General features: G+C 40.8%; 1 protein-coding gene across 2 annotated transcripts in view; it reads right to left on the bottom strand.

The window, feature by feature from the left end:
• Positions 1 to 23253, bottom strand: part of LOC117517839 (galactosylgalactosylxylosylprotein 3-beta-glucuronosyltransferase 1) — a 28808-nt gene extending 5555 nt beyond the window's left edge. The window contains exons 1-5 of one of the 2 annotated variants that reach the window (XM_034178973.1): positions 23146 to 23253; positions 13230 to 13372; positions 11959 to 12470; positions 8653 to 8949; positions 5842 to 5947 (exon numbers count right to left, since the gene is read on the bottom strand). In XM_034178973.1, the coding sequence (XP_034034864.1) occupies positions 5861 to 5947; positions 8653 to 8949; positions 11959 to 12470; positions 13230 to 13341 (1008 nt within the window). In that variant the 5' untranslated portion in view covers positions 13342 to 13372; positions 23146 to 23253 and the 3' untranslated portion in view covers positions 5842 to 5860. Of the gene's footprint in view, positions 1 to 5841; positions 5948 to 8652; positions 8950 to 11958; positions 12471 to 13229; positions 13373 to 23145 lie in introns of those variants that run through there. The other variant, XM_034178974.1, reaches the window with a different exon arrangement.
• Positions 23254 to 24790: the final 1537 nt, after the last annotated feature.

The raw sequence follows: 24790 nt of genomic DNA, 5'->3' as shown, positions 1-24790 counted from the left end.
AAGCATGTATAAAGTGAATAAAATTGGTCCTAGCACAGAACCTTGTGGAACTCCATAATTAACCTTAGTCTGTGAAGAAGATTCCCCATTTACATGAACAAATTGTAATCTATTAGATAAATATGATTCAAACCACCGCAGCGCAGTGCCTTTAATACCTATGGCATGCTCTAATCTCTGTAATAAAATTTTATGGTCAACAGTATCAAAAGCAGCACTGAGGTCTAACAGAACAAGCACAGAGATGAGTCCACTGTCTGAGGCCATAAGAAGATCATTTGTAACCTTTCAAGAATTTTTGAGAGAAAAGGAAGGTTGGAGATTGGTCTATAATTAGCTAAGATAGCTGGGTCAAGTGATGGCTTTTTAAGTAATGGTTTAATTACTGCCACCTTAAATGCCTGTGGTACATAGCCAACTAATAAAGATAGAATGATCATATTTAAGATCGATGGTAGGGCTTCCTTGAGCAGCCTGGTAGGAATGGGGTCTAATAGACATGTTGATGGTTTGGATGAAGTAACTAATGAAAATAACTCAAACAGAACAATCTGAGAGAAAGAGTCTAACCAAATACCGGCATCACTGAAAGCAGCCAAAGATAACGATACGTCTTTGGGATGGTTATGAGTAATTCTTTCTCTAATAGTTAAAATTTTATTAGCAAAGAAAGTCATGAAGTCATTACTAGTTAAAGTTAAAGGAATACTCGGCTCAATAGAGCTCTGACTCTTTGTCAGCCTGGCTACAGTGCTGAAAAGAAACCTGGGGTTGTTCTTACTTTCTTCAATTAGTGATGAGTAGTAAGATGTCCTAGCTTTACGGAGGGCATTTTTATAGAGCAACAGACTCTTTTTCCAGGCTAAGTGAAGATCTTCTAAATTAGTGAGATGCCATTTCCTCTCCAACTTACGGGTTATCTGCTTTAAGCTGCGAGTTTGTGAGTTATACCATGGAGTCAGGCACTTCTGATTTAAGGCTCTCTTTTTCAGAGGAGCTACAGCATCCAAAGTTGTCTTCAAAGAGGATGTAAAACTATTGACGAGATACTCTATCTCACTTACAGAGTTTAGGTAGCTACTCTGCACTGTGTTGGTATATGGCATTAGAGAACATAAAGAAGGAATCATATCCTTAAACCTAGTTACAGCGCTTTCTGAAAGACTTCTAGTGTAATGAAACTTATTCCCCACTGCTGGGTAGTCCATCAGAGTAAATGTAAATGTTATTAAGAAATGATCAGACAGAAGGGAGTTTTCAGGGAATACTGTTAAGTCTTCAATTTCCATACCATAAGTCAGAACAAGATCTAAGATATGATTAAAGTGGTGGGTGGACTCATTTACATTTTGAGCAAAGCCAGTTGAGTCTAATAATAGATTAAATGCAGTGTTGAGGCTGTTATTCTCAGCATCTGTGTGGATGTTAAAATCGCCCACTATAATTATCTTATCTGAGCTAAGCACTAAGTCAGACAAAAGGTCTGAAAATTCACAGAGAAACTCACAGTAACGACCAGGTGGACGATAGATAATAACAAATAAAACTGTTTTTGGGACTTCCAATTTGGATGGACAAGACTAAGAGTCAAGCTTTCAAATGAATTAAAGCTCTGTCTGGGTTTTTGATTAATTAATAAGCTGGAATGGAAGATTGCTGCTAATCCTCCGCCTTGGCCCGTGCTACGAGCATTCTGGCAGTTAGTGTGACTCGGGGGTGTTGACTCATTTAAACTAACATTGTTATGTGTTGACGCGGGTTGAGGAGCGGACCTGCGTCTGACGGAACCCAGCGCCAAAACAACCAGAAAGCGGTTCCAAAAACAAAACAATTTTATTTTTCCCCCTTCTGTGCAATACAACGTGTACAAACGTAAACTACGTCAGTCTGGCGGAGTGAAGGACGGCATGCTCTCCAGCGCCCAAAAGGATCAAAGCCCGGTGCTTCTGGACCCACGTTCACCGCCAAACACCCCCCAGGTGGACACGACAAACCGACTCTGCGAAGGATAGAAAAGGTGAGGTAAGTCAGCAGCTACAACTAATATCCTTCAAAGGCACACACTATCAGCAACACATTCAGGTCTGAATTTAAGCTTTATATAAATGAGCAGCCTCTCACAACAGGTGGAGGATCATCAGTCCGCATGCCACGGCCGTGAGAAGCGAGCTGCACAATTCTCATCAATGTTCACATATACTGCATAACAAAATACCAAGTTACTGTTAACAATTATTCAGACAATCAAATCACCTCTGATGTGTGCTGACAGCATGTGTCCCTCACCCGTCCTCCTTCACAGGCACGATGTGTCAAACCCAGGCGCGGTCCTCAGCGTCTCACAAACGAATGTCACAAGGTTGAGTTACTGGCAATTCTGCCTGAATCACACATGGCTTAAATGCAGAACGCCATCTCATTATCTGCTTCAGCTGAAAGTCTTTAAGGTTGCATGTGAGCACCATCCACAGGTGCTACACATCACGTTGATGAGGCTGAAGGACTCTTCTGCCAGCATCTTCTCCACAGACAATAAATCAGTTTGCATACCACCTGGAGAGCAAAGAAAAGAAAAGAACACCCAAATGTCCAGCCAAACCCCCCAACACACAACAAACATATTCATCCTGCTGTAACCTGGTTTCTGTAAGGCAGAATAAATCAATATGTTGATCAATTATTATATCATTTACTAACAGGGACTTAGAAGAGAGAGACCTAATGTTTAATAGACCACATTTAACTGTTTTAGTCTGTGGTGCAGTTGAAGGTGCTATATTATTTTTTCTTTTTGAATTTTTATGCTTAAATAGATTTTTGCTGGTTATTGGTGGTCTGGGAGCAGGCACCGTCTCTACGGGGATGGGGTAATGAGGGGATGGCAGGGGGAGAGAAGCTGCAGAGAGGTGTGTAAGACTACAACTCTGCTTCCTGGTCCCAACCCTGGATAGTCACGGTTTGGAGGATTTAAGAAAATTGGCCAGATTTCTAGAAATGAGAGCTGCTCCATCCAAAGTGGGATGGATGCCGTCTCTCCTAACAAGACCAGGTTTTCCCCAGAAGCTTTGCCAATTATCTATGAAGCCCACCTCATTTTTTGGACACCACTCAGACAGCCAGCAATTTAAGGTCAATTTCCCGGTCTGATTGGGGAGGGGCCCAGAGAAAACTACAGAAGAATTTTAAATTCTATTCTGGAATTAACAGGGAGCCAATGAAGAGAGGCCAATATGGGTGAGATATGCTCTCTCCTTCTAGTCCCTGTCAGTACTCTAGATGCAGCATTTTGAATTAACTGAAGGCTTTTCAGAGAACTTTTAGGACAACCTGATAATAATGAATTACAATAGTCCAGCCTAGAAGAAATAAATGCATGAATTAGCTTTTCAGCATCACTCTGAGACAAGACCTTTCTAATTTTAGAGATATTGCGTAAATGCAAAAAAGCAGTCCTACATATTTGCTTAATATGCGCATTGAAGGACATATCCTGATCAAAAATGACTCCAAGATTTCTCACAGTATTACTAGAGGTCAGGGTAATGCCATCCAGAGTAAGGATCTGGTTAGACACCATGTTTCTAAGATTTGTGGGGCCAAGTACAATAACTTCAGTTTTATCTGAGTTTAAAAGCAGGAAATTAGAGGTCATCCATGTCTTTATGCCAGAAAGACATTCCTGCAGTTTAACTAATTGGTGTGTGTCCTCTGGCTTCATGGATAGATAAAGCTGGGTATCATCTGCCTAACAATGAAAATTTAAGCAATGCCGTCTAATAATACTGCCTAAGGGAAGCATGTATAAAGTGAATAAAATTGGTCCTAGCACAGAACCTTGTGGAACTCCATAATTAACTTTAGTCTGTGAAGAAGACTCCCCATTTACATGAACAAATTGTAATCTATTAGATATTTGACTTTTGACACGAAGCAAAAAGTTCGACCACATTACACCCATTTTGGCATCTCTTCACTGGCTTCCTGTCCCAGTGAAATCAGATTTTAAGGTTCTGCTACTAGTCTATAAAATTATTCATGGACTGGCACCTCTCTACCTAGCTGACCTAGTTAAACCTTACGTACCGGCCCGGCTTTGCGTTCTCATGGTGCAGGACTACTTTGTGTTCCTAGGGTGAATAAGAAGTCTGCAGGTCATAGAGCTTTCACTTATTGTGCCCCTGTTCTGTGGAATGATCTCCCTGCATCAGTAAAACAGATTCTGTGGAGACTTTCAAGTCCAGACTTAAGATGCACTTATTTTCCCTTTCGTATGGCTAGCATACTGGTATAGTTTTGTTTTACGCTTTTTATTCTTTTAATTCATTTTATTAGTAAACGGCGCGTGCTGCGGCCTCAAATTTACCTAAATTCTGGGTCTTTTAGTGAAGCTTAGGGCTAGTGGCCGGTGATCACCTTAGTATTTCTCTGTTTTTCTTGTTGTTTAATGCTGGCAAATTATACAGTATTTCTTGTCTTTCTGATGCCTGATTGTTTTTTTTTTTTTATCTCTGTTTAAGGTGCAGCTCCATCCAGAGATGGGAGTTGTATTTTTGCTGGCGACCCTCCTGTCCTGTGCACCAACAGCATTTCCTGTATATTCATTTTGTGAAATGTTCTGTAATTTATGTTTGTATCATGGCCCAAGCACAGGGTCACCCCTTTGAGTCTGGTCTGCTTGAGGTTTCTTCCTCAGAGGGAGTTTTTCCTTACCACTGTTGCTCTGGGGGTTGGTAAGGTTAGGTCTTACTTGTGTGATTCGCCTTGAGGCAACTCTGTTGTGATTTGGCGCTATATAAATGAAAATAAATTGCAAAAATTGAAATTGACAGCAACAGAACCGTAGTGGTGTCTGAATCCATTGCAAGCAGAAGATCATTCACCACTTTAGTGAGAGTCGTCTCTGTGGAATGATATGTTCTAAAAGCAGACTGCAGTGGCTCAAAGAGATTATTCTCAGTAAGACAGTCTATGAGCTGCCGTGACACCACTTTTTCCAGAATTTTAGAGCAAAATGATAGATTTGATATCGGCCGATAGTTTTTCAATACACTAGGGTCAAGATTAGGTTTCTTAGGAACAGATCCAGAAGTTAAAAAAAGATTAATAATTTCCAGCACAGTCAGCCCAAGAGTGGTCCACAGGTCCTTAAACAGTTCTGTTGGTATAGGATCAAATAAGCAGGTTGTGCTATTTGTAGATGTTACGAGTTTCATCAGCATGTCTAGAGAGATACTATCAAATTCTGTAAATCTAGGTAATACCTCAGTATTGGCGCCCACCTCAATAGCAGGGTGTAGTGGCTGGGTTAAGGCATGCTGGAATATGTTTAACCTGATGTCTTCTATTTTCTTCTCAAAGTAATCCAAGAAATCCTGTGCTGTAACAGGAGCGCGAACTACAGGTGGTTGTTCATGAATAAGTGTTGCCACCGTGTCGAACAAGAACTTTGAGTGCTATTAAATGAACAGTTAATAGAAAGAGATAGAAAATAAAATAAATTGTACAAAAGTAAAGAAATTCTTTAACATTAATTCTCTTAAAAAAATCCTTTATAGAGTGTGAGTGTGTACAGAGTTGCTGCAGATTTGTGGTTTCATTCCCTGGCTTCCCCTCCATAGCTACATTTAGCAGCCGGTAAGGAAAAACCGAGTTTCTCTCATGTAACACAACTGTCAAAGGTAGTGTCAAGTACTCAGAGGCTTGATTGCTAACAATGTTCTAATATGACAAAGATCTGGACGGCTGTTATAAGTGGAATTCTCCCTGATTCCAAGATATCCTCTTACAACTTCACTCCAATATAATCATCTTGTAGAAATCCTGTATTTGACATGCCCTTACCTGTGCCAGATGAAGTTTGTCATATCTCCACATTAGAGTCTGTAAATCCTTTCTTGCCTTCATTTACGAGCACGGGTTTCTCTGTCCGTGTGTGCCACACTAATACCTGCAAGGGGAGAAGAAAGGGAAGGAAGCAAGTCAAAATCCAGAAGATGGCAATCTAGCAGGGAACATTTGGTGCAGTACACAGCACATTACATCAGCGTCTGCGTTTTAGAAGCACCAAGACATTTGGCGATAAGCTGACAGCTTCCTGGCTGAAACAACAAATTGTTTTGACACTTGGGGATCTTAAGGCACTTCCTTGTGCTTTATCTGTATTAACAGATGCTATGTGTTTTAAAGCCACTTTGGGAGAGCTTTACAGCATGCAAAACTCAGATTCTGTTCTTTACCGTAGATATACTGAACAAACCCTACGTGACAGGTGACGGGTAAAGAGGTGGAGCATAGGCAAGAACAACATGACCTGAGTTGGAGGAATAAAGCCCAGACACACTCTCCTATCTCAAAGTTATCAAGCTAGCTAAGGCTAACAGGCTACGTCACTTGAATTCAGATGATAAATGCATAGTTTTTGCAACCTGGGCAATAGTTCTTATAACAGGTGGGTGCAGGTATTTAAAGGTACAACTGTCATATTGCTTCAGGCACTATCAGTGGACCTAAGATTACCAAGCTATCACTGCCTAATTAGTGCTAATGGTGTTACTATGCAAATAAATTAAATAATACTAAAATTTCAGTCAACAGAAATACTGGAGCACTGACTTCTTATATGGACCATTAGTTCAATTAAAGGGCATGTCGCATGTTATTTAATGTCCCAGTTAGCAACACAATATCAAAGAATTCATGATTGTCTGTCTGATTTTTTATTTTTTAAATAAGTCATAAAATGAAAAATAAAATTCCCTAATTCACAAAAATTCAATTTTTTGCACATTTTTCCAAACTGAGTGCTGTAGTATATATAACCAGCAGGAGACCACTGATGTGTTTAGTGAATTTGGTTACACCACACCTGAATTTATTGAATATTTTTCTGGCGTCTTGTTTTTGCAATTTGCAGATGGTCCCATTTCGCTGCCGCCTGCTCGTTCAGATCAATATTATTTTTCCAGCTCAGAGGACGGCTCATATGGATAAAAATAAGGTTGTTGCTCCTTGTCTGCCTTCCTGGGGTTAGCAACTAGTGTTGTTTGTTTTTCTACAACATTTCTCTTAAGATTATTGAGCTGTTTACCGGAGGGGGAGTCTTCTGTCCTCCCTGAGTTTGACGCCTTGGTTACCGTTTGACAGGTGGACCGTTCCAGTCAAAGTCCTCACCTGACACTGTCTCAGGAGTGGGACACACCCAGCAGGGCTGGACGCTTGACACCAGACGACAGTTGCTCGGACCAGAAATAAAAAAATAAAACAAAATAATTTTTGTGGTGATAGGGTTTGCGATCAAGACTTCCTGCAGTAATTGATATGTAAACTGAAATTCATAAACTACTTAAACTGAATCTATCTATCTAGCCTGGCTGCAGCTCCTCGGCACCCTCACCTCCTTAAGCTTCTCTCCCTGCTGCTGTGCACAACTGACGTAGACATTCCTGCATTACAGATATTAGATACTGCGTGATTAGATTATATACGCCACGCGAAGGAGGCCCGGTGTGAAAGGGGATTTAGAAGCAGAACATTTGGCTAATGAAGCTCATCTCTGAGCTTGGCACTAATTTCAAGAATTCAAAATTTAGCAACAACAGCGTGGGGTAGTTTGTGTCCGAGGTAGTAAGCGGACAAACAAGCACATTAGAGGCACATTAGTGGTGAGTACGAGGCTGTTAGAAGCCCATTATCCGAGTAACAAGGACTGGACAGGCTATCTTCAACAGGCTAATTTGGCTCCGCCCTCTCATGCACTTCGTCGTGACAATCCCGCCTGCTTTGTTCTGCTGGATGCGTCGTTTTGGGCGCTGGACGCTGTGTATATAAAATAATTATTTCGTAGCGGCTTAATCATTTTCTCTCAGTTTGGCTGTTGAAAACACCCCTAAACACTTCCAGAATGACAGAGGACCGTTTCAGCTGGAACTTTTTTCCTGTCTCTCTCGTGTGCTTCATGAGGTGAAGAACGTATTCGGAACAGTCTAAAAGGTAATTATTTGTAATGTTATATTGTAATGGCTTGGTAAAACAGTTGCATGTTGATTCCTTCTTATGAGCAGCTGTAAAAGTATGTTTATGATAGATTTAACATCTTGTTATAATCGATCAGATGAGCTACGCTGTGATGCAGTGCGCTGATCCAATCACTCACACTCACGCAGTGTTTTTAATTGTTTGTGCAATGTTCATATATGTGGCTCATTATTCAAATAATCATGAAATTTCTGACAAACCCATACGTGACTCATTATTCATGGCTTTATTAATTGGTGGGACCAGGGTTTAAGTTCTTTCAGCTTCTCTCTTTTTGCTTGGGGTCACCACAGCAAATCTAACATGAATCTGCACATTTTTGGCACAAGTTTTATGCCAGATGCCCTTCCTGATGCAACTTCGCATTACATGTAGAATGGGTACAGGTGGTCTTGAACTGGGAGCCTTCTAAATTTGAAGCAAGTAGACTAACAGCTCGGCCACCAAGCTGCTGTATGAATATGTCTGCTGTAAAGTTGGGTATTTCAACAAGGGGATCTAAGGGGACTGATTTGTTTTTAGAGGCAGCCTCAAGTGGCCATTCAAGGAATTGCAGGTTTTAGCATTTCCGTATCGTAATGAATTTTTCAGCACTGGAGGTTGGTGCTTGGTCCTTACCTTGGTGCAGTTAGCAGCTTTGGGCTCCAGGTCACTGAGGGTGACCAGCTCCTTTAATAAGCTGCTCTCCTGATAACCTCCCTTCACCCCACGTAACTTGAAGTAGGCCTGGGGTTTGGACAGGATGAGGTGCATGTTCACTGCAAACCCAGCCATGTCGATGGCAAAGGGTCTGTGTGGGTCGAAAACAGTTTTCCAGCCGTACACTTTGCCAAAAGTGTTTACTTTAGGGGACTCATAACGCAGACCTCCCACAAAGGCCACAGGCCACACTGAAACCTTTTTGGTGGATCGCATCTGGTGGTAGGAAACAGAAAGGCATACTGTTTTAATTTTAAAGAGAGCAAAAATATAAATTCTCATTTTACCTCAACAATCAACATGATTTGTTTTGAAGCCTACAGTGCAACCACTGCAAAACTACTAAATCTTACTTGGTATGTTTTCCTAATTTAGTCTGATTTTTCAAATTTAAAGCGATAGGGTCATTCAAATTTCACAAAACTGAGAAAGCTTTGTTTCTACTGAAATACAAGCATTATAATGTAGATAAATTTTTATAACATGTTGCAAAATTACAGCTCATTTTAATGAAAATGACATATTTATTGGCGGGGGGGGGGGACAATATTCCATCGTGAATATTGTCTTTTCCTTCATTGCCGTCATGCAGACTAACTACAGGAGGAAGTGTATGTTCATATGGGTGAGGTTTTGAGATTACTTGTGACCCATTTTATCTTAACATCCATAAGATTTCTTGTAAATCCTTTTCAAATCTACCAAACGTTGGTCACAGCATCTGATCCCTTGAATTTCTCTCCTTCAGGGGTTGAAATTCGAAATTGTTTCCAAACAGCATGAATTTTGATCATATTGGCAATATCATAAGTCTGTTATCTAAATGCTAAGGAATAGCATTATAGTGGTGCCACAGAAAATTCTCTTTATGATTTAAATCTTAAAAAAACCCCAGTGGCACTATACCTTTAATATAAGACATAATCATTTAACAAGTAAAATTTCAGTAAAATCAGCTAATCCTAATTACATTGCAAGTCCTTAATTCAAGAAAACAAATTATGAACTTTATTTTATGAGTATTAGGAAGTGTCATATCCTTTACAAATAACACAAGACCTTTAAAAATCTTACAGAAAAGCTTATTTTATCTTAGATATGACTCCAACCTGAACACAACACTTTCACTTAATAAGATTTTTAACATGTTTTGTCTCAAAACAAGTCATTATTATCTTACTGAAACTTTACTTGTTTAGTGATTGTGTATTATATCAAGGACAGATTCAAATTTTTGATGACATTAGATAAAATTTACACAAGATTTTGTGTTTTTACAGTATATTCAAAGTATACACACAAAGGGTGTTTATGTCTAACAAAATAGTTCAATTATTCAATTAATTCAATTAGTTTAATTATTTTAGAAGGTATACTCTTTAATCTGAATGCGAAAACAGATCTTTACAACATGATCAATATGAAATAAAAGGATGAACTCCAAAATAATGGATTAAAGTTTGTCCAGTCAGGTTTTTTAGATGGACACTGCAGTTTTCCTGCACTGTGCAGAAAATTAACATTGTTTAATAAGTGAACGATCCTATGTACATTTGAACTTATGCTTGGGCTCGTGAGATCTACAGTCTCTCCAGTCACAGCCGCTAAAGCTCCAGTTGTCTTGGGGTCTTCTTACATGACTCACAGCTTTTGAGGACTTGTGCTCTCGTCAGACTTTGTGCATTACTTTATTTTCATTCCTAATCACTAATTTAAATGAACTTCAATGGTTACACAATGTTGTGTCTTTCTTGTATGTATTCTCTTGTATGTTTCAATCATCTTTTTGTAGTTAAAGTGTTATTTCATATTTTTAACCCATAACTGTGCTTCAGTTCAACTGGCTGTAAAAGCAACCATTTAATTTTTAGAATGTTGTCTTTTAAAGTTTTTATTATTTTTTTTTTTAATTTAATTTAGACAATATTGTAGGAATTTGTTTTCACTTTGGGTAATATCATAAGGTTTATCTGTAAATGATTTTTTGTTTGTTTTATTTTATGTCACAAAGCAAACAGATACGGTGCATCCAGAAAGTATTCACAGTGCTTCACCTTTTCCAATTTTTTTTGTGTTACAGCCTTGTTCCAAAATTTATTTTTTTCCTTAAAGTTCAGATCCACCAGGACTCTTCCTAGAGCTGGCCGCCCGTCTAAACTGAGTGATGGGGAGAGGAGGCCCTTATTCAGGAAAGTGACCAAGAACCTGATGGTCACTCTGTCAGAGCTCCAACATTCCTCTGTGGAGAGAGGAGAACCTACCTGAAGGACAACCATCTCTGCAGAAATCCACCAATCAGGTCTGTACGGTAGAGCGGCCAGACAGAAGCCACTCCTTAGTAAAAGGCGCATGGCAGCCCACCTGGAGTTTGCCAAAAGGCACCTGAAGGACTCTCAGACCAGGAGAAACAAAATTCTCTGGTCTGATGAGACAAAGATTGAACTCTTTGGTGTGAATGGTAGGCGTCATGTTTGGAGGAAACCAGGCACCATCCCTACAGTGAAGCGTAGTGGTGGCAGCATCATACTGTGGGGAAGTTTTTCAGCAGCAGGAACTGGGAGACTAGTCAGGATTGAGAGAAAGATGAATGCAGCAAAGAACAGAGACATCCTGGATGAAAACCTGCTCCAGAGTGCTCTTGACCTCAGACTGGGGTGACGGTTCTTCGTTCAGCAGGTCAACGACCCAAAGCATATAGCCAAGATATCAAAGGAGTGGCTTCAGGACAACTCGGTGAATGTCCTTGAGTGGCCCAGCAAGAGCTCAAACCTGAATCTGGTTGAACATTTCTGGAGAGATCTGAAAATGTCTGTGCACCAATGCTCCCCATCCAACCTGGTGGAGCTTGAGAGGTGCTACAAAGAGGAATGGACCAAACTAGCCAAAGACAGGTGCACCAAGCTTGTGGCATCATATTCAAGAAGACTTGAGGCTGTAATTGCTGCCAAAAGGTATTAAGCAAAGGCTGTACTAATACTTATGTCTATGTGATTTCTTAGTTTTTTTTTTATTTTTAATAAATTTGCAAAAATGAAAACAAAAAAACTTTTTTTCATGTCATTATGGGGTGTTGTGAGTAGAATTTTGAGGGGAAAAATACTTTGCTCCATTTTGGAATAAGGCTGTAACATAACAAAATGTGGAAAAAAAATGAAGCGCTGTGAATACTTTCCGGATGCACCGTATTCCACAGGGTGAGGTGTGATATACAAAACCAATTCCTACCTGTTCAAACAACTCCAGACTGTAAGTGTTATCATCATCTGCAAAGTAGATGATCCCAGGCTGGCTGTTGTTTACGTTGAAGATCTCTCTGAGCCACCGTAGGGCCAGGTTCCTCTGTATCGTACCGCGTGGTATTCGGGGGTCTCTAGTGTCCCCACGTACCTTGTAGTTCCTTGGCGTTTCCACACTGAGGTGAGTGTAGTTGAGACCGGTCTCACGAAGGAGACGGCTGACCAGAGAAGTCCTCCTTTGGGAGTCCTCTACCAGGATCCAGTGCAAGTTGGGCACGTGGAGCAAAGTGTTAGCCAGACGGGTCAGTTCCGCCTTCTGCACTGGTCGGGTGTAGGTGGGGGTGACGACGTGAATGGTGGGCAGGAGATTGGACCAGGGTGGAGGTCGCCTGTAGACATATTCTGTATGTACCACCTCTGCAACATCTTGGTTCTGGAGGTTGCACGACTCCCTGAGGGCAAAGCTGTTCCTAGATTTGGAGCGACTGTTGTGTCTGTCATCTAGTCAGAAGACAGACGTAACAGTCGCTCCAACGGAGCAAAGACATTATTGGAAATCACTGTGAGAATGAACATTTTTACTGAGTGAGTTTTGACTAAACATGATGAAAAACACATATAGATGCAGTGGCATCACCAAAATATGAAATAACAACAGCTTGTCAGAGTTCCTGGTGTCAGTATGTAGATACAGAAGGTATCCTTCAGTGTCAGGTGACACAAGATATGGGTTTATTTTTCTGTTTTTCTGTCAAGCATTGGTGAATTTTACCAAAAATAGCTTGAAACTGACTAAAAATTATAGCTTTATATTGCAGTTAACGTTAAAGTTTGTTGTTACCTGAGCACTGAAGGACACCTGACACACCCATTTCCTGATGCTGAATGATAACGACTCATTGTCTCTATTTGATGGTCCAAATGAATGAAAATGCGTTGGCTGCGTCTGGATTTGAAATTGTAAGCACTGGATTCTGGGATAGATCCAGAAAATTGTCCAACTTAATACATTAGCTCATCTTACTAAAAGATGAATTGTGAAAGTAAAACTGAATAAATAAATGACGTATTAAAGCTGAAAAAAAATGCTTCCATCAAAATAGGTGGATATATAATGAATACAGTATAAAGCAGAAACATCACATCCGTACCACATTTCACAGTAAACATGTATAATTAGGGAATAACCCTGTTCTGTCACACACCAACTCTACCACACACCAGTGTGTGGTAGAGTTGGTGTGTTTGTGTGTGTTTTACCTTTTTGAGCAGTGAGCAGAGGAGTGATGGCGCTTTGGTGCCAAATGGTGATGAGCAGTGTCCACGGCAACACGATTAACACGACGGCGACGATGTCTCGTCTCTTCGGCATCTCCAGGCTCAGACCTAAATCACGTCATTACCTGCAGGGGGCGCAATCACAACTGAAGCGCAACTCCAACTGTCGATTGGAACTAATACACCAATTTTGTTTTTGTGTTTCCTGACAAAAATCACATTAAACTGCTTGGCTGACTGCATTACAGTTTTTCTCGTTTGCTAAAACAGAAAACCTGTTTCCCGTAGCACAAAAACCTTATAAAACCTTTAAAAACCTGCATAACCTTACACAAAAGTGGCCAAATAAATCATTCATTGCACTATGTGTTCATTCAACAAACACTTGCTCTCAAAATAATTAACTCAAGTTATCATAACCTAAACTCGGAGACCACACCTTTCTCCAGGAGAAAACACTCAGCCTAAAAATCGTTAACACACCAATCAGAATTGTGGGTCAATAGGGATAAGATAAGACCAACTTTATTTATCCCGAAGGAAATTATTTTGCCAGAGTACTGAAACAGTGACGGTAAACAGTGAACAATGTTGTTTTTATTGTTGTTTTTTGTTCGACAATATTGCACATAACTCTGAGTAACTGAATACGTCTGTTCATTATGTATTCATCCTGCAGAAGGGGGAGGAGTTATACAGTCTGATTGCCACAGGTCAGAAAGACCTCCTGTGGCGTTTGTGGTGCACCTCGGTGGTCTCAGTCTATGGCTGAAGGTGCTCTGCAGGACATCAGTGTGGCCTGCAGGGGGTGGGAGGTGTTGTCCTGCATGCTGAGCAGTTTCCTCAACATCCTCCTCTCTCAGACTGCAGCTCAACCCCCAGGACAGAGTCAACTGTTGAGTCTGTTTGTCTCAACTGCCTTCAGCCTCCTGTCCCAGCACACTAAAGCATAGAAGATGACACTAGAGACCATACAGTGGCAATAAATAGAGCCTCAAGGCATGTTCATGTGCTTTGAAACAATTGATTCCGACCATGCAGCAAGTGATATCTGATGAAATCCATGCCACTCTCGTTCCTCATGTGGTGGTCCATGGGAGGACAATGAAAGAAGCTGGCAGCTAGTCCAGCCAAACTTAAACCCTTTCACAGTTGCATCCATTGTTCGTACATTCTGGAGGGAAAACAGGTCATTTGCCTCATTGTCACTGTACATGTACATGTGTTGTACCACAGTACATGCACAGTAATGTAGTACATATAGACTGAATATGCACTGTTTGCTGTGCCACAGTAATAGATGACCATAGGTCAGTAATGGTCAAATTTCATTTTCACAGAACTGAGAGGCAGCCATCTATTGAAGGCAGGCGGCGACTGCTCACTGCTGAGCAGGAGACTTCCTTGGTAAATATGGTGATATCGATATCTATATTTCTATTGTCAAGTGTGTCTGTAGCATGGCCCAAGCAGAGGCTCACCCCTTTGAGTCTGGTCTGCTTGAGGTTTCTTCCACAAATCATCAGAGGGAGTTTTTCCTTATCACTGTCACCTGTGTGCTTGCTCTAGGGGTTGGTAAAGTTTAGACCTTACTTGTGTGAAGTGCCTTGAGGCAGCTTTGTTGTGATTTGGTGCTATATAAATTAAAATAAACTGAACTGAGTTGGCTGCAACCGGGGCGGTTTGCAGCCGAGTGTGAAGCGTCCAGGATGAGGATCAGCACCTCCAAATCCGAGGCCATGGTTTCGACCGGAAAAAAGTGCTTTGCCCTCTTCAGGTCGGTGGAGTGTCCTTGCCTCAAGTGGAGGAGTTTAAGTATCTCGGGGTCTTGTTTACGAGCGAGGGGTGGATGGAGCGTGAGATTGATAGACGGATCAGTGCAGCGTCTGCAGTGATGCGGTCACTGTATCAGACTGTGGTGAAGAGAGATCTGAGTAGGGGGGCAAAGCTCTCGATTTACCGATCGATCTATGTTCTGACCCTCATCTATGGTCATGAGATTTGGCTCATGACCGAAAGAACAAGATCGCGAGTACAAGTGGCCGAGATGAGTTTCCTCCGCAGGGTGGCTGGGCACTCCCTTAGAGATAGGGTGAGGAGCTCAGTCACTTGGGAGGAGCTCGGAGTCGAGCGGCTGCTCCTCCATGTTGAAACAAGCCAGCTGAGGTGGCTCGGCCATCTTTTCTGGATGCCCCCTGGACCTGGGGAAGACCCAGGACACGCTGGAGGGACTACGTCTCTCAGCTGGCTTGGGAAGGCCTCTGGGTTCCCCCGGAGGAGCTGGGGGAGGTGTGTGCGGATCGGGAGGTCTGGGCGGCTTTGCTTTAGCTGCTGCCCCCATGACCCAACCTTGGATAAGCGGAAGAAAATGGATGCATGGATGGATGGATGAATTGAGTTGGTGATTGCCAATGATGGCATCACTTTGAAAGAGATTCAAACCTGAATTAATGAAGACCAGGTAGTATTTCAAGGGCCTAATAGCATAAGCCTTTCCACCATTGACCAGGTAATATAGCGGAACCACATAATGATGAAACAGCTTTACCGCATGCCTTTTGAGAGGAATTCCACCGGGTTTAAAGAGCAACAATTCCAATATATGCAAGTAATTGCTATACTGTACAGAAATGCTATAGTATGTAGAGTAAAGGCCCATCTTCCAATACACACAGTAGTGTGTTTCAAGTAAAATGTGTGTGTTTTTGATTCCTGTAGAGAATCTTTGATATGGATGTCATGGCTGACCCTCATGAATACATCTTTATTGATAAGGCAGGGTTCAGTCATGCAAAAAGGCACAAAAGCAGAGCAGAGTGGACTTTTCATTTGAGCAGAGTGGACTTACCATCACTCTGGAAGAAGTCCAAAGGGTTTTGTCCAGGACTAAGGTGAGGAAGGCCCCTGGACCAGACAGAATCCCACCCCGGGTGCTCAAACTGTGTGCAGAGCAACTAGCTCCTGTTTTAACAGACCTTTTTAACTTGTCACTGCGGTACTGTACTGTCCCTTTATCTTTTAAAAAGTTAGACATAATACCAGTACCTAAGAAGATACCTGTGACCTGTTTTAATGACTATCGGCCTGTGGCATTAACCTCTGTTTTAATGAAGACTTTTGAGCGTCTGGTGTTGGACTATATTAAAAGTCAAATACCAGTGTCTGTAGACCCGCTCCAATTTGCTTACAGACGCAACAGGAGTGTCGAAGATGCCATCTCCTTCACGCTGAACTCTGTGTACAAGCACTTGGACAAAGGAAAATCTTATGTCCGTATGCTTTTCATAGACTACAGCTCTGCTTTTAATTCTCTTGTTCCAGTGCAGCTCATTCACAAATTGAAAACTCTTGGCTTATGTGATGCCATCTGCAAGTGGATTTTAAACTTTTTAACTGGTAGACCACAGAGGGTTAAAATTAACAACTGTTTTTCAAATGTACTTCTTGTGAATACAGGTTCTCCGCAAGGATGTATTCTAAGTCCTCTGCTCTACACTTTGTATACATATGATTGTGTTGCGTCCTTTCCCAATAATATGATCATCAAATATGCAGATGATACTACTATTATTGGTCTTGTTAATTCAGATGGTGATGACTCTAACTATCGGTCAGAGGTTCAGTATGTGTTCCAGTGGAGTGAACAAAATCATTTAGTTCTTAATACTTCCAAAACAAATGAACTGATTATTGATTTTGGGAAAAGCAATGTTCACTTGCCTATTATTATTAACAACACAGAGGTACAGAGGGTTGACAGTGTGAAATTTCTTGGTGTGACCCTTTCTAATGATTTGAGCTGGCATGCTAACACTCAAAAAATCCAAAATCCAAAAAATCCAGACAGCGGCTCTATTTTCTACGTAAACTTAAGGAGTTTACTCTAAATAAGCACATTCTTTTAAATTTTTATCACTGTGCTGTTGAAAGTCTCCTTATAAACTGTATCTCTGTATGGTTTGGAAATCTTACATGTAAAGAAAAAAAGTTTTAAACAGAGTGGTGCGTTCTGCTCGCAGGGTAATAGGCTGTGAGCTGCCAGCCCTGGAGGACATTTTTAAAGGCAGGCTTCTTTCGCGGGCATTACTGATCATTAATGACCCCACCCATCCTGATAAGAATATATTTGAGCTTCTTCCTTCTGGGAGACGCTATTGTTCTATTAAATGCACCACGTCTCGCCATGTAAACAGCTTCTTTCCACAAGCTGTGATGGCTTTGAACTGTGCACACTGACTGACAAGCACTTTACTATTTTTATTATCTCTTATTGCTCTTATTGCTTTTATTGCGGCAAGTGTTATGTATTTATTCATTTATTATTTATTATGTCTTTGTGTCCATGTTTTTAAAATGTATGTTTATGCACACTAAGCTCTTGCAACGTTTTTCCAATGTAGTTTTACTGCAAATGGCAAATAAACTGAACTGAACTGAACTGAAAAGGGGCTACAACATTGTTGGACAGCATGCAGTCACACAAGTTCCAGTGTTGCCGACCGAACAGTCCCCCCTAAAAATTGGTCCGCCCTGCCTTCACTGCGCATGCATCATTTTGGCACATCAGCAGCGATTCACCAATTATCACCTCGTTTCTGCTTCAAACTGCACTCCAGTCATCATCTATCTCAGCGACAGATATCAGAAGCTTTTGTACAACAATCATTTCCACATAAATTCAAGATTATTTAATCATAAGAGAGGGGGGAGTGATCAGAGCGCCACAACAGCACGTCTGAGTCTGACGTGCTGCTGCGCCTACGTCATTTCGGAGCGTCAGTAGTGATTCACTGATTATCGCCTCGTTTCTGCTTAAAACTGTCTTTAGAATGATTTAAGAAGTTTTACTTTGCCATCTGATGGTTAATAATCACATTATTCTCTTTGATCTCTTTGGGTGAAGAGAGTCAGATTCAGAGAGTCAGTCTCAGACACATGCACAGTGAAGGCAGAGTGGACCAATTTTTAGGGGGGACCGTTCGGTCAGTGACACGGGTCCAGAAGGGAGTCAACATCAACACGTGTGCAGCCATTAGCAATCGTGACATCCTCCACCGCCATGTCATACTGGTCCATACAACACTGCACTCCTTCAGTTTCTAGATCAGTTGCACAGTAACATTCTCCAACAGGAGGGGGCACCAGGGCAACCAGAGCTAGACCAATATGTTGTCATTTGGGATAGCATGAGCATCCACTGGGGTGCTCTGGTTCTCACCTGGTTCAGGTTCGCTGTCTTTTTTCTGCCAGCATACTCTCCATTTCTGACTCCAATAGAGGAATTTTTCTCAGCATGGTGGTGGAGAGTGTATGACGACAACCCATACACACACCGCAACCTCCTGGAGGCAATGGTGAATGCCTGTGAGGCTGTTTCTCTGGAATCTATCCAGGGTTGGATCCAACACACAAGAGAAGAAGGCATTATGTGTGATGTTGATGAAATACTATGGTCTGACCCTGACCTGAGACAAGATCATGCTGATGTTGATGCTGATTAACCTGTATATGTGCTGAATGTGGAAATACTATGATTAACCCCTATTCTGGGCATTTTGGTGGCAGTGTGTTGAATTAATCCCTCCAGCGTGTAACAAACTGTGCTTTGACAGCTTGTGCACACTGTCTGAGGGTTAAAACTGATTGGGACCCAGAAGTTAGATGTTTGTACTGTTGGGTGTGCACTTTTAAAATTGTGTGTGAAGATTTGAGAAATTGATGAGTTTCAGGAATTGTGTCTAAGCAATTGAAAAAAACTTGGAATACTGCACATTGCTAATCTCAGCATGATGTTATGATGAAGGTCGAAGGTCAAGGTCAATCGAGGTCATTGAGCAATCAGAAAATCACATTTTTTGCAATGACTTCGAAACAGAATGATTTCAAGTGCATATGAATAACCGAACACGCCATCTGTTAATCTACACATGACATCACAATGATGTCATGATGACATCATATACAAATCAGCGAATCAGTGTTCAGCCAGCAATAACCTGCTACTTTAACTTCCCAATCCTCATTTTCATACGCTCCTACTTTTACACTGCATAATGTACATTTAATTTTTGATTAGATTTATATGTGACATACGGCTGTTTTTGAAAAATTTTTTTTTTGTACATATTAAGCTTGACCTGAGTTGACCTGTTCCTCTTGTCCAACACGTCACTGTATCTTTGACCTCGCATTGTTAAATTAGCAGAACTTATGGAGACTGTGATGAGGCGCATTGCATGCACGGTGAAGTGTCCTTCCCTGAGTGTGGTTCAACACGCTGGTGCCTCAGTGTTGAGGTCCTCAGCAACTGGAAAAAGCCAAGAGAACACCCCCATATCACCTGGCTGTGGCAACAGATGCCTACACTGAAAAATGGCAACATGACTTAAGTATGTACAGTAGTGTTTAGAATAATAGCAGTGCTGTGTGACTAAAAAGATTAATCCAGGTTTTGAGTATATTTCTTATTGTTACATGGGAAACAAGGTACCAGTAGATTCAGTAGATTCTCACAAATCCAACAAGACCAAGCATTCAGTCAGTGAGTTCGTCAATTTTGTGGAACAAACAGGTGTGAATCAGGTGTCCCCTATTTAAGGATGAAGCCAGCACCTGTTGAACATGCTTATCTCTTTGAAAGCCTGAGGAAAATTGGACGTTCAAGACATTGTTCAGAAGAACAGTGTAGTTTGATTAACAAGTTGATTGGAGAGGGGAAAACTTATACGCAGGTGCAAAAAATTATAGGCTGTTCATCTACAATGATGTCCAATGCTTTAAAATGGACAAAAAACAAACAAACAAAAAAACAGAGACACGTGGAAGAAAATGGAAAACAACCATCAAAATGGATAGAAGAATAACCAGAATGGCAAAGGCTCACCCATTGATCAGCTCCAGAATGATCAAAGACAGTCTGGAGTTACCTGTAAGTGCTGTGACAGTTAGAAGACGCCTGTGTGAAGCTAATTTATTTGCAAGAATCCCCCGCAAAGTCCCTCTGTTAAATAAAAGACATGTGCAGAAGAGGTTACAAATTGCCAAAGAACACATCAACTGGCCTAAAGAGAAATGGAGGAACATTTTGAGGACTGATGAGAGTAAAATTGTTATTTTTGGGTGCAAGGGCCACAGACAGTTTGTGAGACGACCCCCAAACTCTGAATTCAAGCCACAATTCACAGTGAAGACAGTGAAGCATGGTGGTGCAAGCATCATGATATGGGCATGTTTCTCCTACTATGGTGTTGGGCCTATATATCGCATACCAGGTATCATGGATCAGTTTGGATATGTCAAAATACTTGAAGAGGTCATGTTGTCTTATGCTGAAGAGGACATGCCCTTGAAATGGGTGTTTCAACAAGACAATGACCTCAAGCACACTAGTAAACCAGCAAAATCTTGGTTCCAAACCAACAAAATTAATGTCTCGCAGATGTGAAGAAATCATGAAAAACTGTGGTTATACAACTAAATACTAGTTTAGTGATTCACAGAATTGCTAAAAAAGCAGTTTGAACATAATAGTTTTGAGTTTGTAGCGTCAACAGCAGATGCTACTATTATTGTGAACACCCCCTTTTCTACTTTTTTTTACTAATAGCCCAATTTCATAGCCTTAAGAGTGTGCATATCATGAATGCTTGGTCTTGTTGGATTTGTGAGAATCTACTGAATCTACTGATACCTTGTTTCTCATGTAACAATAAGAAATATACTCAAAACCTGGATTAATCTTTTTAGTCACATAGCACTACTATTATTCTGAACACTACTGTACATCAGTTGCACATAATCAGAATGAGAAACACAAGAATATTATGTTATTTGGAATCATTTTGATCATATGCAACTGATGTACATTTTCAAATTATGTGAATTCAACAGACTTGTTTTTTCAGTGCAGGTTCTGCAGGTGGGAATAGTCCAATTGTCTGCCATGGTGCTTGTCATCCAGGTGTCAGGGCAGTTCCACAGAGTGGTGAATGTGATGACACAAGGCCTAATCTGAGCTGCTGTCTTTTCTGTCAGATTGCAGGAATTCAAACTTTTCATTTTAAAAGTATTGTGTTTTCAGTTATTTTCCACCCTGTCAGTGAAGGAGCCGATTAATCACAGTCGTGAATCTAACAGCTCAGCATTACCATGTAGACCATAGGAGGCATTTTGTGAAGAAATAATCTGAATTTACTGCAGCTGCTGCACCAGAGAAAATAGGTCAGTAAATGCTGTGAGCTTCTATTTGATTTCATTTGAAGGCATACTGATGTAGTGCAGAAAACATCTGAGCTGGTCTTTGCAGAGACTTAAAGGCAGCTTGAAATTCAAAAACCCCAACAGAATACCAGCAGAAAAGTGATAATTGTCATGTTTCTTACCCCCCCCCCTTTTTTTTTTTTTTTTTTTTTTACAAATCTGTGCTTATTTTGCACCCAGTTTGCATAGCAGCAATGAAATGGGGTTTGTACACTGTACTGGGTTCAACTGATCAAATTCACTCTGCTCCACCCCCCACTCCCCCAGGTTACCCTAAACAGACAGAAGGTGAGAGCCTGTCCTAGGTGTACCCCCCCCCCCCCCCCAAAAAAAACCCCACTGGGAGAAGCTCCACCCACACACAACCCTTAACGGGACTGAGTGGGTTCAGAAAATGCACTCAAAAAATGGCTCTTTGGATGAACTCAGTTCAATTATGTGCAGGATTTCCATCTATAGACGTAGACTGCTGGGGGGTTCCCATGATGCACTGTTTCTTTCTCTTTTTGCTCTGTATGCACCACTCTGCATTTAATCATTAGTGATCGATCTCTGCTCCCCTCCACAGCATGTCTTTTTCTTGGTTCTCTCCCTCAGCCCCAACCAGTCCCAGCAGAAGACTGCCCCTCCCTGAGCCTGGTTCTGCTGGAGGTTTCTTCCTGTTAAAAGGGAGTTTTTCCTTCCCACTGTAGCCAAGTGCTTGCTCACAGGGGGTCGTTTTGACCGTTGGGGTTTTACATAATTATTGTATGGCCTTGCCTTACAATATACAGCGCCTTGGGGCAACTGTTTGTTGTGATTTGGCGCTATATAAAAAAATTGATTGATTGATTGATCTAATAAATATATGTTGTTCCAACTCAAATAATACACACCCATGCAAGGTAAATTAATTTAATTTAGTTGGGACTACATATATTTATTAGATGGAAATCCAATCCAGTGAGTCAGCTTTTTGAGTGATATCACTCAAACAAATGACTCATTGGATGAATTCAATTCAATTGTGGGCAGGATTTCTATATAATAAATATATGTAGCCCCAACTAAATTAATTTAAATTATCTTGCATGGATGCATTTTATTTGAATTGAAGCAAAATATATTTATTAGATGGAAATCCTGCTCATAATTGAATTGGGTTCATCCAATGCATCAGTTTTTTGAGTGTGGTGGCTTTGTGGTTAGCACTGTTGCCTCACAGCAAGAAGGCTGTGGGATTGATTCCCACCTGTGGTCTTTTTGTGTGGAGTTTACGTTTTCCCCATGTCTTCGTGGGTTCCCTCCTTGTGCTCCAGCTTCCTTAAAATTGTCTGTAGGTGTGCGTGCAGGTGGGAATCTGTTTGTTTATATGTGGCCCTGTGACAGACTGGCGTCCTGTCCAGGGTGTACCCCGCCTCACGCCCCATGACTGCAGAGATAGGCTCCAGCCCCCTGTGACCCTTACTTGGAGTCAGCAGGTATAGAAAATGGATGGATGGATACATATAAAAGCATATTTCTCTGCAAATTCTTCTACGCCCACCACTGAATATTCCTGCCCCACCAACCTGAAAAAGCCGCTCTGCATCAGCCAGTGCCCGTGCTGCAGGATCCTGCAGGAGGAGAGCAGTAGCACACGTAGGTGATTTGTTCTTACCTTCATTTATAGCTCGCACACATGGTCTCTCCTGAGGTTGATAGTGCAGACGATGCAAAGAGGCCAGCGGGAGATGAAGATGAGTCTGCTGGATTAGTTCAGTCCCGTGTTCCTGACGAGTGAAAATCACAGCCTGGATAACCACGTGTTCTATGACAGTAACTCTGATGTGTAATTACTGTGTTCTCTGCCACATCATCTCTTGTCATTTTGGTCACGGCAAACAAATTCAGAACTTAAAAAGTTCAAAAACTGATTACATGAAAAAGATTGAATAACATCAAGCACACAAAGCCTGAAGATTAAAGGACTGGGACCCTGTAGATTTGTGGAATCTGCGGCGGGTCTGCTGCCAGATAATCGCCCATCTTTAGATGTAATTAATCTTTGATTAAAGAGGATCAACCCCAATCTGTGATCAAAGGTTGTGCCAACTAATTAACACATGAGGAGAGGTTTAATGAGGCCACGTTTGATCAGCACGTCACCGATACACACAAGATAATTATCTCTGTAAGCGATGGATTGCTGGCTGACATTTTGCCTTTTCTGTTTTAAGATCTATGGAGTACTGATTTGTGCTGGTTTTTGTCAAAAATGTCATGCTACAGCTTTTCAATTCAAATTCTTGATAGAATTGGATTTGTTGATTTGCTCATCATTTATTTAAAAATGGTTTTAATTCAATGTCTGATATCTTTAAACTGTCTGGAGCACAGCCTCCATTTATCCTTTGACCCTTCATCCAGTGAGGAAAGCCCCAAAGACAGATGTGCAACAAAGACTCTGAGAAACAGAATATAAAGAGTAAAGGTGCGTAAATGGGTAAGAACTGGGGAGAGATATCAAATTTTACAATTGCATTTGCAGCGTAAGACGAAGCATTTCCATCAATTTATTATTCAAATACATTGAATAAATGAAAAGTTATATGTGGTTTAATCCTATGGCTTTGTTTTAAAATAATTATCAGTATTTAGGTGTAATTTCAAACATTATTACAAAATGTGTAATTATCATTACGTTACCATCATCATTATCATATTTAAATTACTTGTGTGGAAGTTTGGGGCAATACTTATAAATGTACCCTGCATTCACTGTCAATACTACATAAAAGTGCCATGAGGATAATTCATAATACCAGTTATAAAGAACATACAACTTCACTATTCTTAAAATCAAAAACATTAAAATTCAACGACCTGGTTCATCGACGAACAGCACAAGTTATGTATAAAGCAGCAAATAATCTATCTAATCTGGAATATTCAAAAATTGTTTTTTTTTTTTTTTACAGAAATGGGGATCATAATCTGAGAGGGGAGTATAAACTAAAACATCTACGGGTTCATACAACATTAAAAAAATTTTGTATGTCAATATGTGGAGTGAAGCTGTGGAACGGGTTGGGGGCGGAGCTCAAGCAATTTCCAAACATGACCCAGTTCAAACGGTGCTACAAGAACATGGTTTGAACAAGGTTTTTGATGGTCAGCAGTTGTTTCACGTATCCATTTATGACTTACATTTATTTATTGTTTTCTTTTTGTCTATAAATATGTATAATCATGATATGTTAGTAGGTATTTACATACATTTAGTTGCAAATTAGTTCGAAAGAGTATTTTGAAATCAACTGATG

This window comes from Thalassophryne amazonica, chromosome 9, assembly GCF_902500255.1.
Source record: "Thalassophryne amazonica chromosome 9, fThaAma1.1, whole genome shotgun sequence".
Classification (NCBI taxonomy): domain Eukaryota; kingdom Metazoa; phylum Chordata; class Actinopteri; order Batrachoidiformes; family Batrachoididae; genus Thalassophryne; species Thalassophryne amazonica.
Note: the sequence above shows the minus strand (reverse complement) of the source record. Positions and strands in the feature narration are given on the sequence as shown.